The 16,129-nt window shown below is 39.4% G+C and overlaps 1 protein-coding gene across 3 annotated transcripts in view; it reads left to right on the top strand.

Moving 5' to 3' along the window:
• Window positions 1-16,129, top strand: part of MED14 (mediator complex subunit 14) — a 74,649-nt gene that overhangs the window by 18,684 nt on the left and 39,836 nt on the right. For all 3 annotated transcript variants that reach the window (XM_082865248.1, XM_082865247.1, XM_082865246.1), the window contains exons 11-13: window positions 2,976-3,101; window positions 4,918-4,996; window positions 13,749-13,908. In XM_082865248.1, coding sequence (XP_082721374.1) covers window positions 2,976-3,101; window positions 4,918-4,996; window positions 13,749-13,908 — 365 coding nt within the window. The remainder of the gene's footprint in view (window positions 1-2,975; window positions 3,102-4,917; window positions 4,997-13,748; window positions 13,909-16,129) is intronic.

Genomic DNA, 16,129 nt, shown 5'->3' with positions numbered 1-16,129 from the left:
TGGGATTGTAGAAAATTGGGGTTTATGATCTTTTGATAGGCTCTGGTTTACTTTAGTATCATCTGTAAACAAGTCTTAGTAAGTAAAAAAAACCTCAGTATGATTGCCTGGGGGATATTTAAACTACTTTGAAAAATGGACTGAACGTGTGTTTACCTAGGAATAGTTTTGCATGTTGTTCACGTAAGTTGCGAAGATTTTTCTTTAGCAGCATTTTGTAGAGATGTCACTGCTTGAGTAGCCAAAAGATGTGGGTTCAGCTGCTCTTCTGCTCTTGAACAAGTCACTTAAATTCTTTGGGCCCCATTCTCCTCATCTGTAATTTGAGGATGTTAGTCCAGGCTCTTCCTGGATCTCTTACTGTAGTGGGAGTGTGCTACAGTAGTGGTTTTCAAGCCCTACGAGTCTGTTGAGTCCTCAGTGTTAGAGAAAGGTGCTTTGGAGACTGTTTTGAAGGAGAGGGAGGTTTCTGCACGTGGGGTTTGGCCCCTTAGCCCTGCTTTAATCGGAACAATTCTGGAAACAAGGACTGCTGTAGGAAAAGGTCTGCTGACCCGCCATTTTAGGACATATGCTTTAACTGTTTTTTTAAATTCACGTTCATGCATTTATACTCTCATGTAGTCTTACTTGATCTCTTTTGTGATGGGAAAGCATGCTTTAGTCAGATCCTTTGCTGGGACCAGGGACCATAGTCTGTTCTGCGAACCCCTTAGTGCAATTACCCTTAATTAGCTGGCTTTTCTTCCAACTCCTCACTAGAATAAGCCGAGGAAATGAGTAGCTCGGGAGAATGGAGCATTTCAAGGAAGGGCTAGGGGAGTGTACAGATAGCAGGTTTTAGACAGCCCAGGGGGCATTGTGTGGTTTCTTGAGGGTGGGAGATGGGGGGGTGGGAATGTCTCAGGGGAGGGTAGGCAGGACTCTGGGAGAGCAATTTTAAAAAGGCAGTTCAAGGCCCTAAAGGTAACTTGCCCTGCAGCCCCTTCTCATCATCACCTGACTCTAGGAAGCCAGGGTGCTCTCCCTTGGGTTGTGCTCTGTCAGCACCAGATTTGGGGTCTCAAGGTCAGTTCAGAAGCTGTGAACCACACACAGCCATTCCTAATTGGGCTTAGTTGCTTCTCTTCAGTCTTCCCACTTTACATTATTGTCTGTTGGTACATTCCTCATCTTGTCCTCAATAAATAGATAGGGAGAAATGAAAGAGGAGATTTGTATATATTCCTGCTGCAGGAAGAAGTGTGCAGCTCAGTCATTTTGCACGGCCTTTAATTCTCCATAAGCTTCTCCATTCTGGATACACTCCATTAAAACCTGTTGCCTTTAAATGCCTTAAGGCCTTATATATTTTATTTTCTGTAAAGAAAAATACAGACATCGGCAGCCATAAAATATGTTCAGAGATGTACATCAAAGTATTTTCTATCTTTTGGACTGTGTTCTCTGTATTCTTCTCTGATGCCCTATCTTTTCAAAAATATTTAATTTTGTTAATTAGATTGAAATTATAGTTGTCATCCCAATTGTCAGAATTAGTTTTACTCCGTTGCTACACTTTAAAAATAGTTTTGTTTTAAAGAGTACATTCCTATCCCATTAGGAATTAAGACAGTACAGATATATTTTAAAAATCAGCAACTCTGCTTCAAATCTCTAAGCACTTTTTAAATTTGTCACACTGGTCTGAATGATAGAATATTGTAAAAGAAATTCCCGTTTGTGCCTTTTTTGTCCTGTTTTTTTGTTTGTTTTAGATGAGTTATGCTGGACCTGCATGTTAAAGACTTGTATGCAAATATGTTAGATACACTTGAAAGCAGTTTGTTTTCCTCTGATTAAATGTTTCCTGCAATCTTTTTTTGATTTATTATTTTGTTTGTATAGACAGTACCAGTGGCAACATCACCTATTTTAATTGTTGCAAATTTATAACAAGAGGTTTTGGTTTGTTTCTTTGGTACATAAATACAGAAAATGTACATTATTGAGCACTTTGCTTTCTAAAGCACCTTTACAAGCTTGTCATTGCTTCTTCCTGAACCCATGGCGTGGACAGGAAGATGTCATTGTCCTTGTTTAACAAAGTAGCACAGAGAAGTCACACCTGGTGAAGGGCTGGGCCTACGCTACCACTCTACTCACTCCCCGCCTTTCTCCTGCAGTGTAGCTTTAAAGGACTGTGGTAACCAGAAGAGCATATTCCTTTAGCAGGTCATCAATGTGATGAGCACATGGTGTGCTTTCAGGACTTTGCTCCTTTACTGGATTGTGTTATACCAACTTGTGAGATTAAGAGGAAAGTTAATCGGGCCTGGTGGAAATACTGTGAAACTCTAGAAAGAGTATATTGGCAGCTTTGGGAATTTGTGTTTAGCAGTTGCCTCTGTTCTTATTTCATCTGTGACTTGAAAATGAGGTACATAAATAACTTGAAAAAAATCTTTTCCTTTATAATCAATGTTTAATAGCGTTCAGAGGTTTTTTTAAATACATGGGCCCTAATTGCCAGAAAAACCTCTCTTTATGAAAAATGGCATTAAAAATATTCAGGCCATAAATGAAGTTTATTCTGTTTACCAAACAGTATTTTTTTCCCATTATATCAGAAAGAAAATCCTTCAAATTAGCTTATTAGTAATTACTGAGTGAAAGTAAAACTAGAACTCAGCTCGCTGATAAGGTTAAATTTTCACGAGCTATTTTAGCCTTTTTAAAGGAATCTTGGAGGGTTTTTTCTTTGCTGTAGTATTTGAGATGGGTGTGTTTGTTTCAGGTCACCTTGTAGACTACATTCTGCTTTTGAGCTACTAAGTGACGTAATATTACTAACCCAGTTTAGCAAAATTATGTTTTTCCTGTAACATTCAGGATCATTCAGCAGTTGGTTCGTTTCTACTCACTGAGAAATATATGTATTTTTTGGGGGGGGTGGATATTCAGATAGAAATATAACTTAATTCTTAACTGTTCAGCTTCCATAGAGACTGCACTTCCAGCTCTTGTTGTTCCCATCTTGGAGCCCTGTGGTAATTCGGAGTGTCTACACATTTTTGTAGATTTGCATTCTGGAATGTTCCAGTTGATGCTTTATGGACTTGGTAAGTTACTAAATGATAGACTCACTCAAGGTAAAGAAAAATACTTTTAACAAAAGCAGAATAAAAATTTTTGGCCATAAGGTATTGGGAGGGGTGGTATAAACAGTGTATGGAAAGTAGATATGGAAGGAATAACTCTGGCTGATGTCTATTCCTTGGGGCCCATTTTAACTCTCTTGTACCAGAAGTGAAACTTCCCAGTATGAAGTACATTCATGTTGTTTCTCTTATGTAAAAGTAATAATATTGATGGCTGATCTTTTCTTAGATTAACTATTTTACCACTAATAGTAGGGTGTCATGGAGAAGACTACAATCTAATGTCATTCACAGCTGAAGAACAAATTTATGACAGTATAAACATCTCAGATGACTCAGGGTACAGAATCCTGTAGGAAAGGATTTTTTTTCTGGCTTAAACACAGTAGAAATTGAAGTTTGATTTCTAGCATGTTCTGTTACCAAGTTGGTGTTCTGAAATGATGAAATACTAGGAACTTAGTGTTTTTGTATTGCTGATGGAATAGTGTTCTTGAATATATTAGCACATTTACCATTTGAAATTAATATTAAGCTAGATAGATTGATGAAAATAAAAGGCTTTCTGGTTATATCGTATGGCTATGTCGTATGGCTATAAAGATAGATTTTTCTATGAACTGCTTGTGGAAAACTGGCCTCATTACTTTGAATCACATCACATTTATGATGGCTAAATGATAAGTGACACATTAGGAAATTGTTGTTTGCTCCTCAAAACTTTATTTAACTGTTTTCTTGATGATTAACACAGTACATACTCATAAGTAGAAAAACTAAACATGTAAAAATGAGAGAAGCAAAAAAGTAGTTGCCTGTTGGTAATTATTGTTTTTAGTGGATATATGCTTGTCTTAGCTCAGGCTGCCATAACAGGGAACCACAGAGTGGGTGGCTTAAATAACAGAAACTTATTTTCTCACAGTTTTGGAGGTTTCAAGTATGAGATAAGGTTGCCACCATGGTCAGGTTATGGTGAGAGCTTTCTTCCTGGCTTATAGTCATCAGCCTTCCTGCTGTATCCTCACATGGCAGGAAGAGAGAGAGAGCAAGCTCTCTGGTGTCTCTTTATAAGGGCACTAATGTTATATGAGGGCCTACCCTCATGACCTTATCTAAACCTAATTATCTCCCAAAGGCTCCACCTCTAAACGCTATCACATGAGGAGTTAGGGCTTCAACATATGAATTTGGGGGGATGCAGTTCAACCCGTAGCAATGCTCTTCTAATTTTTTCTATGCTTCTTTCTTTAGTTGAACTCATTTTATATTTTGCTTTTTGCTCAACATTCTATTATTGGCATTTTCTAGGTCATTAAAAATTCTAAGTGACATTTAGCAAGCTAATCTTCAGCCAACAGATCGTGCTTATGCCAGAGATCATTTGTGTTTAATAAATAAGCATTTTAATGGAGTTTTATAATTTTTAAGGTTCTAAGTCTAGTAATACTATGAGTTTGAATACATACAAATTAATAATATTAACTAATTAGACTAAGAATTTCGGTAATTGAACTATAGGCAAAGAATTAATTCGTGTTGTTTGTTACTTGTTCTTCCTGCTAATGTACATTTGCTATTAATTATCCCTAAATGTTAAAGAGGGAAAACAAATTAGGTTAATTTATGCCTCATGATGCGTTCCGTTTAGTTTTTCTCTGACTCAAAAATAACACTACTTTCTGCCTAAAACAATAATTTTCATTTAAATTTTGGGCTACCTGGATATCTTGTGTCTCATGTAAGCAATTAATTAATGAAGTACTTTATGTTATAGACCAGGCCACACTGGATGACATGGAGAAGTCTGTGAATGATGATATGAAACGGATCATTCCTTGGATTCAGCAACTTAAGTGAGTTTATGTAGTTCAAAACTAAAAATGGAAACTTCTTTTGACAAGATAATTTCTTCTCCATCATTACTCTTGATCACCCACTATCCTTAATGTTTATGACATGAAACTTGAGTACCTTTTGGTACTTAGAATCTAAATTTTCTTGGAATAGGTCCAAGATGGCAGTGCTTTGTATCAAATTCCCCTCTAGAGCAAATATAGGTATGAAGGGCACGACACTCAGCTTTGATTCACTCAGCTTTGACACTCACATTTTCTCCTGTGCAAGCACTCTCCCAAATACTTACACAATGAATTTTATTGTGTCTAGTGTTCTTTGCAGTAGAGTCTTATTTGCTCTTATCTGGGATAATCTTCATGGTATGAATCTACCAGCTGACACTTTCAGAGTAGTCATTTCTGCTTCTCTAATACTGTCATTCAGTTTGTCTCAGAATCCTTTGAATGCTTCAGACTGTTAAACTAAATAAAACTGAAAATGGAGCTAGAGATAATTGTGTGAGGTTTCATTACCACCCTGGTACACAAAGGTACCATTATGGCAACTCTAACAGACTCTTTTTAAATCGATAAAACAGAATTCCAAGGGATAAAAATAAATATCAGAGATTAAAACCAAACTGGCAAATGGCGGGGTGGGGGAGTGGGGGTGTGGGGGTGTGGGGCCAGACTGTTCAGTGGGATTTAAATACTTAAATCTTGATAATTCACATCTTGCATAACTTAACGCTTTTGGGCAGTTCCAGCTAGTAGAAATATAACCTAAAACCAGAAAGTCAAGTCCCAAAAGCTTTAAACTTATCAAATGTGTACCTATACTTAAACTCACATTATTTATAGGAAAGGTCCCCTGGTTGTCACTTACAGTGGTGCTTCTCAGATGATCTTTGGTGAATGACCAGTTTATCACTAATCTATCATGGGACGTTAAATTTTTTGAAATAACTATTGAAATATAATGTACATATCGTAAAATTCAACTGTTTTAAGTGTACAGTTCAGTGACTTGTATTAAATTTACTGAGTTTTGCAACCATAACCACAATCCAGTTTTAGAACAATTAGAACATTTCCGTTGCCTCAAAAAGATGCTCATTTACAGTTAATCCCCATTCCCAGCCTCAGCCCCAGGCAACTATGAATCTCCTTTCTGTTTTTGTAGATTTTTCTTTTCTGGACATTTCATATAAATGGAATCATAAAGTATGTGGTCTTCTGTGACTGGCTTCTTTCATTTAGCATAATGTTTTGGGATTCATCCATGTTGAAGCATGTACCAGTACTCCATTCCTTTTTATGGCTAACTAACATTCCCTTGTATGGCTAGGCCACATTTTATTTATCCATTCATCAGTTGATGGACATTTGGATTGTTTCCACTTTTTTGGCTCTTATGAATAACACAGCTGTGAGTATTCATGTGCAAATATATGGCTAGACTTCTCATTCCACTAGGAATGGAATTACTGGATCATACAGTAAATTTAAGCTTTTAAAGAAGTTGCCATACTAGTATGCAAAGTAGTTGTGCCATTTTACAGTGACATCAGCAGTGTATGAGAGTTTCCATTTCTCTACATCCTTGTCAGCGCTCATTACTGTCTTTGACAGTGGCCATCCTAGTGAGTGGGACAGGTGTCTGACTGTGGTTTTTACTTACATTTTTTAGGGACTAATGGTGTTGGGCATCTGTTCATGTGATTACTTTTTTTTATAACATGCAATGAAAACAAATTCTAGAAAAAAGATTTGAAAAAACATGTTCAAAATATAAGCCTCCATTTTTTTTATTAGAGTGAACAGACATAAAATTGCATTTCAATACATAAAATCAACAAAAAATACAAGAAAAAAATTCAAAATCTATTTATTTTTCATTGAAAGTGAACATATACAGACAAGATACTCTTCACTCAAATTTGTTTTTCTTTTTTTATCATCTTTATTGGAGTATAATTCCTTTACGATGGTGTTAGTTTTTGCTTTATAACAAAGTGAATCAGTTATACATATACATATGTTCCCATATCTCTTCCCTCTTGCGTCTCCCTCCCTCCCACCCTCCCTATCCCACCCCTCTAGGTGGTCACAAAGCACCGAGCTGATCTCCCTGTGCTATGCGGCTGCTTACCACTAGCTATATTTTACGTTTGGTGGTGTATAGATGTCCATGCCACTCTCACACTTTGTCACAGCTTACCCTTCCCCCCCACCCCCATATCCTCAAGCCCATTCTCTAGTAGGTCTGTGTCTTTATTCCTGTCTTACCCCTAGGTTCTTCATGACATTTTTTCCCCTTAGATTCCATATATATGTGTAAGCATACAGTATTTGTCTTTCTCTTTCTGACTTACTTCACTCTGTATGACAGACTCTAGGTCCATCCACCCCACAACAAACAACTCAATTTCGTTTCTTTTTATGGCTGAGTAATATTCCATTGTATATATGTGTCACATCTTCTTTATCTATTCATCCGATGATGGACACTTAGGTTGCTTCCATCTCCTGGCTATTGTAAATAGAGCTGCAATGAACATTGTGGTATGAGTTTGAGAAGGATAGGTATTAGCTCTTCTCTAAATGTTTGATAGAATTCGCCTGTGAAGCCATCTGTTCCTGGGCTTTTGTTTGTTGGAAAATTTTAATCCCAGTTTCAATTTCAGTGCTTGTGATTGATCTGTTCATATTTTCTATTTTTTCCTGATTCAGTCTTGGCATGTTGTGCATTTCTAAGAATTTGTCCATTTCTTCCAGGTTGTCCATTTTATTGGCAAAGAGTTGCTTTTAGTAATCTCTCGTGATCTTTTGTATTTCTGCAGTGACAGTTGTTACTTTTCCGTTTTCATTTCTAATTCTATTGATTTGAGTCTTCTCCCTTTTTTTCTTGATGAGTCTGGCTAACGGTTTATCAATTTTGTTTATCTTCTCAAAGAACCAGCTTTTAGTTTTATTGATCTTTGCTATCGTTTCCTTCATTTCTTTTTCATTTATTTCTGATCTCCTCTTTATGATTTCTTTCCTTCTGCTAACTTTGGGGGTTTTTGTTCTTCTTTCTCTAATTGCTTTCGGTTCAAGGTTAGGTTGTTTATTCGAGATGTTTCCAGTTTCTTAAGGTAGGATTGTATTGCTATAAACTTCCCTCTTAGAACTGCTTTTGCTGCATCCCATAGGTTTTGGGTCGTCGTGTCTCCATTGTCATTTGTTTCTAGGTATTTTTTGATTTCCTCTTTGACTTCTTCAGTGATCACTTCGTTATTAAGTAGTGTATTGTTTAGCCTCCATGTGTTTGTATTTTTTACAGATCTTTTCCTGTAATTGATATCTAGTCTCATAGCGTTGTGGTCGGAAAAGATACTTGATACGATTTCAATTTTCTTAAATGTACCAAGGCTTGATTTGTGACCCAAGATATGATCTATCCCGGAGAATGTTCCATGAGCACTTGAGAAAAATGTGTATTCTGTTGTTTTTTGGATGGAATGTCCTATAAACATCAATTAAGTCCATCTTGTTTAATGTATCATTTAAAGCTTGTGTTTCCTTATTTATTTTCATTTTGGATGATCTGTCCATTGGTGAAAGTGGGGTGTTAAAGTCCCCTACTATGAATGTGTTACTGTCAGTTTCCCCTTTTATGGCTGTTAGTATTGGCCTTATGTATTGAGGTGCTCCTATGTTGGGTGCATAAATATTTACAATTGTTATATCTTCTTCTTGGATCGATCCCTTGATCATTCTGTAGTGTCCTTCTTTGTCTCTTCTCATAGTCTTTATTTTCAAGTGTTTTGTCTGATATGAGAATTGCTACTCCAGCTTTCTTTTGGTTTCCATTTGCATGGAATATCTTTTTCCATCCCCTCACTTTCAGTCTGTATGTGTCTCTAGGTCTGAAGTGGGTCTCTTGTAGACAGCATATATATGGGTCTTGTTTTTGTATCCATTCAGCCAGTCTGTGTCTTTTGGTGGGAGCATTTAATCCATTTACATTTAAGGTAATTACCGGTATGTATGCTCCTATTCCCATTTTCCTAATTGTTTTGGGTTCGTTATTGTAGGTCTTTTCCTTCTCTTGTGTTTCTTGCCTAGAGAAGCTCCTTTAGCAGTTGTTGTAGAGCTGGTTTGGTGGTGCTGAACTCTCTCAGCTTTTGCTTGTCTGTAAAGGTTTTAATTTCTCCATCAAATCTGAATGAGATCCTTGCTGGGTAGAGTAATCTTGCTTGTAGGTTTTTCTCCTTCATCACTTTAAATATGTCCTGCCAGTCCCTTCTGGCTCGCAGAGTTTCTGCTGAAAGATCAGCTGTTAACCTTATGGGGATTCCCTTGTGTTATTTGTTGTTTTTCCCTTGCTGCTTTTAATATGTTTTCTTTGTATTTAATTTTTGACAGTTTGATTAATATGTGTCTTGGCGTGTTTCTCCTTGGATTTATCCTGTATGGGACTCTATGTGCTTCCTGGACTTGATTAACTATTTCCTTTCCCATTTTAGGGAAGTTTTCAACTATAATCTCTTCAAATATTTTCTCAGTCCCTTTCTTTTTCTCTTCTTCTGGAACCCCTATAATTCGAATGTTGGTGCGTTTAAAGTTGTCCCAGAGGTCTCTGAGACTGTCCTCAGTTCTTTTCATTCTTTTTTCTTTATTCTGCTCTGCAGTAGTTATTTCCACTATTTTATCTTCCAGATCACTTATCTGTTCTTCTGCCTCAGTTTTTCTGTTATTGATCCCTTCTAGAGTATTTTTAATTTCATTTATTGTGTTGTTCATCATTGCTTGTTTCATCTTTAGTTCTTCTGGGTCCTTGTTAAATGTTTCTTGCATTTTGTCCATTCTATTTCCAAGATTTTGGATCATCTTTACTATCATTACTCTGAATTCTTTTTCAGGTAGACTGCCTATTTCCTCTTCATTTGTTAGGTCTGGTGGGCTTTTACCTTGCTCCTTCATCTGCTGTGTGTTTTTCTGTCTTCTCATTTTGCTTATCTTACTGTCTTTGTGGTCTCCTTTTTGCAGGCTGCAGGTTCGTAGTTCCCATTGTTCTTGGTGTCTGTCCCCAGTGGCTAAAGTTGGTTCAGTGGGTTGTGTAGGTTTCCTGTTGGAGGGGACTAGTGCCTGTGTTCTGGTGGATGAGGCTGGATCTTGTCTTTCTGGTGGGCAGGTCCACGTCTGGTGGTGTGTTTTGGGGTGTCTGTGGACTTACTATGATTTTAGGCAGCCTCTCTGCTAATGGGTGGTGTTGTGTTCCTGTCTTGCTAGTTGTTTGGCATGGGGTGTCCAGCACTGTAGTTTGCTGGTCGTTGAGTGAAGCTTGGTGTTGGTGTTGAGATGCAGATCTCTGGGAGATTTTCACCATTTGATATTACGTGGAGCTGGGAGGTCTCTTGCGGACCAGTGTCCTGAAGTTGTCTCTCCCATGTCAGAGGCACAGCACTGACTCCTGCCTGCAGCACCAAGAGCCTTTCATCCACACAGCTCAGAATACAAGGGAGAAAAAGTAGAAAGAAAGAGGATAAAAGAAAATAAAGTAAGATAAAATAAAGTTATTAAAATAAAAATTATTAAGAAAAAAATTTTTTAAAAATGTAAAAAAAACCGGACGCACAGAACCTTAGGACAAATGGTGAAAGCAAATCTATACAGACAGGGCTTCCCTGGTGGCGCAGTGGTTGAGAGTCCGCCTGCCGATGTAGGGGACACAGGTTCGTGTCCCGGTCCGCAAAGATCCCACATGCTGCAGAGCGGCTGGGCCCGTGAGCCATGGCCACTGAGACTGCGCGTCCGGAGCCTGTGCTCCACAACGGGAGAGGCCACAATAGTGAGAGGCCTGCGTACCGCAAAAAAAAAATAAGCTATACAGACAAAATCTCACACAGAAGCATATACATACACACTCACCAAAAGAGGAAAAGGGGAAAAAATAATAAATCTTGCTCTCAAAGTCCACGTCCTCAATTTGGGATGATTCGTTGTCTATTCATGTATTCCACAGATGCAGGGTACATCAAGTTGATTGTGGAGATTTAATCCGCTGCTCCTGAGGCTGCTGGGAGAGATTTCCCTTTCTCTTCTTTGTTCGCACAGCTCCCGGGGTTCAACTTTGGATTTGGCCCCGCCTCTGCATGTAGGTCACCTGAGGGCATCTGTTCTTCGCTCAGACAGGGCGGGGTTAAAGGAGCAGCTGATTCGGGGGCTCTGGCTCACTCAGGCCAGGGGGAGGAAGGGGTACGGATGCAGGGCGAGCCTGCAGAGGCGGAGGCCAGCGTGACCAGCCTGAGGGCGCTGTGTGTTTTCCCAGGGAAGTTGTCCCTGGATCCCGGGACCCTGGCAGTGGTGGGCTGCACAGGCTCCCGGGAGGGGAGGTGTGGATAGTGACCTGTGCTCACACACAGGCTTCTTGGTGGTGGCAGCAGGGGCCTTAGCCTCTCATGTCCGTCTCTGGGGCCCGCGCTGTTAGCCCCGGCTCGCACCCGTGTCTGGAGCTCCTTTAAGCAGCGCTCTTAATCCCCTCTCCTCGCGCACCAGGAAACAAAGAGGGAAGAAAAAGTCTCTTGCCTCTTCGGCAGCTCCAGACTTTTTCCCGGACTCCCTCCCGGTTAGCTGTACTAGCCCCTTTCAGGCTGTGTTCACGCCGCCAGCCCTCTCCCTGCGCTCTGACCGAAGCCCGAGCCTCAGCTCTCAGCCCCGCCTGCCCCGGCGGGTCAGCAGACGAGCCTCTCGGGCTGGTGAGTGCCGGTCGGCACCCATCCTCTGTGCAGGAATCTCTCCACTTTGCCCTCCGCACCCCTGTAGCTGCGCTCTCCTCCGCGGCCCTGAAGCTCCCCCCCTCCCGCAGTCTCCGCCCGCGAAGGGGCTTCCTAGTGTGTGGAAACCTTTCCTCCTTCACAGCTCCCTCCCACTGGTGCAGGTCCCGTCCCTATTCTGTTGTCTCTGTTTATTCTTTTTTCTTTTGCCTTACCCAGGTACGTGGGGAGTTCCTTGCCTTTTGGGAGGTCTGAGGTCTTCTGCCAGCATTCAGTAGGTGTTCTGTAGGAGTTGTTACATGTGTAGATGTATATCTGATGTATCTGTGGGGAGGAAGGTGATCTCCGAGTCTTACTCTTCCTCCGTCTTCCGCCCGTAACTCACTCAAAATTTTTTTTTCTTCTGCAAAGTCGTAACAAAAAAGTTGAGTGAGGGCTTCCCTGGTGGCGCAGTGGTTGAGAGTCCGCCTGCCGATGCAGGGGACGCGGGTTCATGTCCCGGTCTGGGAAGATCCCACATGCCGCGGAGCGGCTGGGCCCATGCGCCATGGCCACTGAGCCTGCGCCTCCGGAACGGGAGAGGCCACAACAGTGAGAGGCCTGCGTACCGCAAAAAAAAAAAAAAAAGTTGAGTGAAATAGCAATCCCATATATGCTTTGAAAGAATATCTTGTATGTATTATTCACACATTTATAATTTATATATATTACATTTGTAATAGATTTAGATTTTTAATGTGGCAAATGAGCTTGTTTCTGGTTTGTTGTAACTAATCTCGGTTGGATTGTTGATGACGAAAATCACAGGAGATAATGTGTATCTTAAGTGTTTCCATGGTTTTTTTAAAATAACATCCATAGTAGAGATACCAGTCTCACAAAGGTATGTTGATGAGAGTGGACGTAGAGATCTGAAAGCAGTTTTTGCAAGTTCAGAATATTCGTTTTTAACTGTCATCCAGAATGAGGCAAGTATTGGTGTATTTTAAAAATTTATTTTCATTGTTTTGTTAATAGTTCTAGCAATTGATCTTGTGAAGCTGTAGTTAAATTTGTTTTTCAGGGTGAAAAAGCAGTTTCCAGATTCTATACATTTTGGGGGGTAATAGTTGACAAAGTGCCCTTAAAATATTATATTATTAAACATGGTTTTACTGTACATGACTAGTACATATTTTGTATCACATGTGGCTCACCACAGAAATGCAACAACATCCAAACTGGTCTGTGCCCTGTTATGCAAGGCAAGCCTAGTGATCGTGATCTTGGATGTTGTGGCACTGTTATGTTGCTATGAAAAGCTTCTATATTTGTATTCTTATATTTTGAGTTGTCTCATTGTGGATCAGTGAGAGTTTGTGTACCAATCATTTTATCCCTTTTTCACATATTATATGGTATCCTAGCCTCAAGGATAGACAGTCAGATAAAAGGAATAAGAGGAGTACTGTAGTAGAAGCATCAAAGTGAAATCTGGTGGCTTAACTGAGAGAGCGGGGAAGAAGGTAAGCAACACTTACTGGCACCTGCTAGGCATACCTGTCACTTTATATGCACAGTATAAAAACTGGGACTGAATATCTCCAGTGATACCAGCAAAATGAGATACTTTTATACTTATTGTTTGTTGTTCTATTTTGTTTTATAAACACTTCAGGCATTTTATAAAAGATGTTGAGATTAGTTTGTGCTGTCTTATAAAGCATAGGAAATCTTTCATCTCCTATAATAAACTGATACAGTGTCTCAGCCTTAATACTAGTTAATTCTACCTTATTAATTAAAATCCATTCACACTGCAGTTTAAACTCCTTAAACTAGAACTAGAACTAACAGTCGAGTACAAAACTAGAGGAATGATTCATCATTATGGTCATGTGTCCTTTTACTAGTTCAGTTAAATTTCATATTAATTGGTTTCTTAGTGGTCTTTAATCTATTTATAAATCAGTAGCACACAGTTAATCAGAAAAGTCTATGATTTTGTGATTTGGATTATCTCTTTTAAGGTTTTGGCTTGGACAACAGCGTTGCAAACAATCTATAAAACACTTGCCTACAATAAGCAGTGAAACATTACAGCTGTCCAATTATTCAACCCATCCTATTGGAAACCTTTCTAAGAATAAGCTGTTCATTAAACTTACCCGTCTTCCACAATACTACATCGTAAGTATGCAAAGGGGTGATTTGGGTGATCGAGTTCAGTAATTCTATTAGTATCTTGAATAATTTATTGTTTGCTTTAACTTGTAAACGTATTTTATTGGATATTTGAATTTTGTATGGTGATTCTCAACCCAGGAGAGGGGAGAGAGATGGTAGGGATGAGGGAGAGAGGAAAATCATGTCTGTAAGAAATTATATAATGATTAGGCAGGGTTGGTGAATATAAGGTATGCCCCTATCCCTCACCCTAGGATCTCTCCTGTAGTGAGGCCTAGTTTCTGCTTGGAATGAGGCATCTCTGTGTAAGAAAAAATTTGAAAGCAACTACTGTGAAGGTTTGGAGATGTTTTGGTGTCAGATAAACTTGTTTGGCTCTAATCAAATGTTAACTTGCATAATGCTGCCTTTTAAATATGGCTGACTAAAGTAGCTTTATTTTCTCATCCTTAATTGATTGAAGGCATATATATCCATTTTATTGATTGCATGCACCTTTCAGTACACTGTAAAATCCTCATTCCTTTCACACTCCAGATGTTTTCTAGTAGTTTCTTTGAGATCATTGAATTGGTTAAAATTTGAAAGAGTTTGAAATATGGACTCATATATTTTATAAATATATTTCCTGCTTGTAGAAATTTTTGTGTATACCAAGTAGATATTTCTAGATAAGATTCTAAGGTGTTTGAAACAACGTAATTCAGGATTGTTGGTTGAAGGTAATGGGAGTGCATTTTTTTTAAGGTTTTAAGCTGTACTTTTAAAAGATACTGTCATAAAAAGGTAGCCTGATATATCTTAAGTTAGGGTTACTTATGTCGATGAATAAGTCTGTCATTGATGTGAAGTTCACTTTTTTCTGAATTCTAAAATACCAGCTGTGGAACTATATCTGGCACGTGACACAGGATTGTTGTTTCAGTTCTCTGTGAGCTGCCCGGTCTACATATGAAATGATATACATAATAATCAAACCTATGAACACACAAAGATCTTTTGTACCCAGCCACACACAGAAGTAAATGGTTATAATTTATTACTTTCTGACCTTATTTAGTATCAACAAAAAGCCAGGCTTTAAGCTTCAGTGACTAGTGATTTACTATAAAGCAATAATTTGTTTCTCGTGGTTTAGACCAAAACTGAATGTATACTACTCTTCATCCTTCATCTTTCTCACTTAAGGATGATACGTTCATAGTAGTGGGAAGAACTACCATGGACATTAAGAACAGAGGAAAGTCTTCCTGCCTTTAAATGTCTTTCTGCTATTTTACTTTTGCCAGCTGTATTGAGATATAATTTATATACAGTAAAAATTCAGATGTTTTAGTGTCTGAAGTTTAAAAAATGCATACAGTTTTGTAACTGCCATCATCCCCCAGAACTCCCGCATGCTCTCCTCTATAATCAGACCCTCCCCCCACTCTCATCTAGTGACCATGGACCTGTTTTCTGTCTCTGTAGATTTGCCTTTCAGTTTCGTTTCTTTCACTCAGCATAATGCCTTTGATTTTCATCCATATCGTTGTATATATGATAGTTCATGCTTTTTATTGCTGAGTAGTGTTCCATGGTATGGATGTATCACAGTTTGTTTGACCAGCCTCTCATTGGAGGCCATCTGGGTTGTTTCCAGTTTGGGGCAATTGTGAATAAAGCCGCTATAAGCCTTTGCATATAGATTTTTTTGTGAGCATAAGTTTTCTTTTGGATAAGTAACTAAAAGTGGGATTGTTGGGTCATACACTAAGTGTATGTTCAGCTTTATAAGAAACTGCCAAACTGTTTTCCAAAGTGGCCAGACCAGGGCTTCCCTGGTGGCGCAGTGGTTGGGGGTCCGCCTGCCGATGCAGGGGACACGGGTTCGTGCCCCGGTCCGGGAAGATCCCACATGCTGCGGAGCGGCTGGGCCTGTGAGCCATGGCCGCTGAGCCTGCGCGTCCGGAGCCTGTGCTAGCCGCGACGGGAGAGGCCACAACAGTGAGAGGCCCGTGTACCGCAAAACAAACAAACAAAAAAAACAAAGTGGCCAGACCATTTTGCATTCCTGCCAGCAATACGTGAGAGTTCTAGTTGCTCTGCAATTCTTGCCAGCACTTGGTATTGTGATTTTTTTTTTAAAAAGTTAGCTATTCGGGACTTCCCTGGTGGCTCAGTGGTTAAGACACAGGTTCGAGCCCTGGTCTGGGAGGATCCCACATGCTGCGGAGCAACTAAG

The sequence above is a fragment of the Leucopleurus acutus genome (assembly GCF_964270905.1).
Source record: "Leucopleurus acutus genome assembly, chromosome: X".
Taxonomy (NCBI): domain Eukaryota; kingdom Metazoa; phylum Chordata; class Mammalia; order Artiodactyla; family Delphinidae; genus Leucopleurus; species Leucopleurus acutus.
Note: the sequence above shows the minus strand (reverse complement) of the source record. Positions and strands in the feature narration are given on the sequence as shown.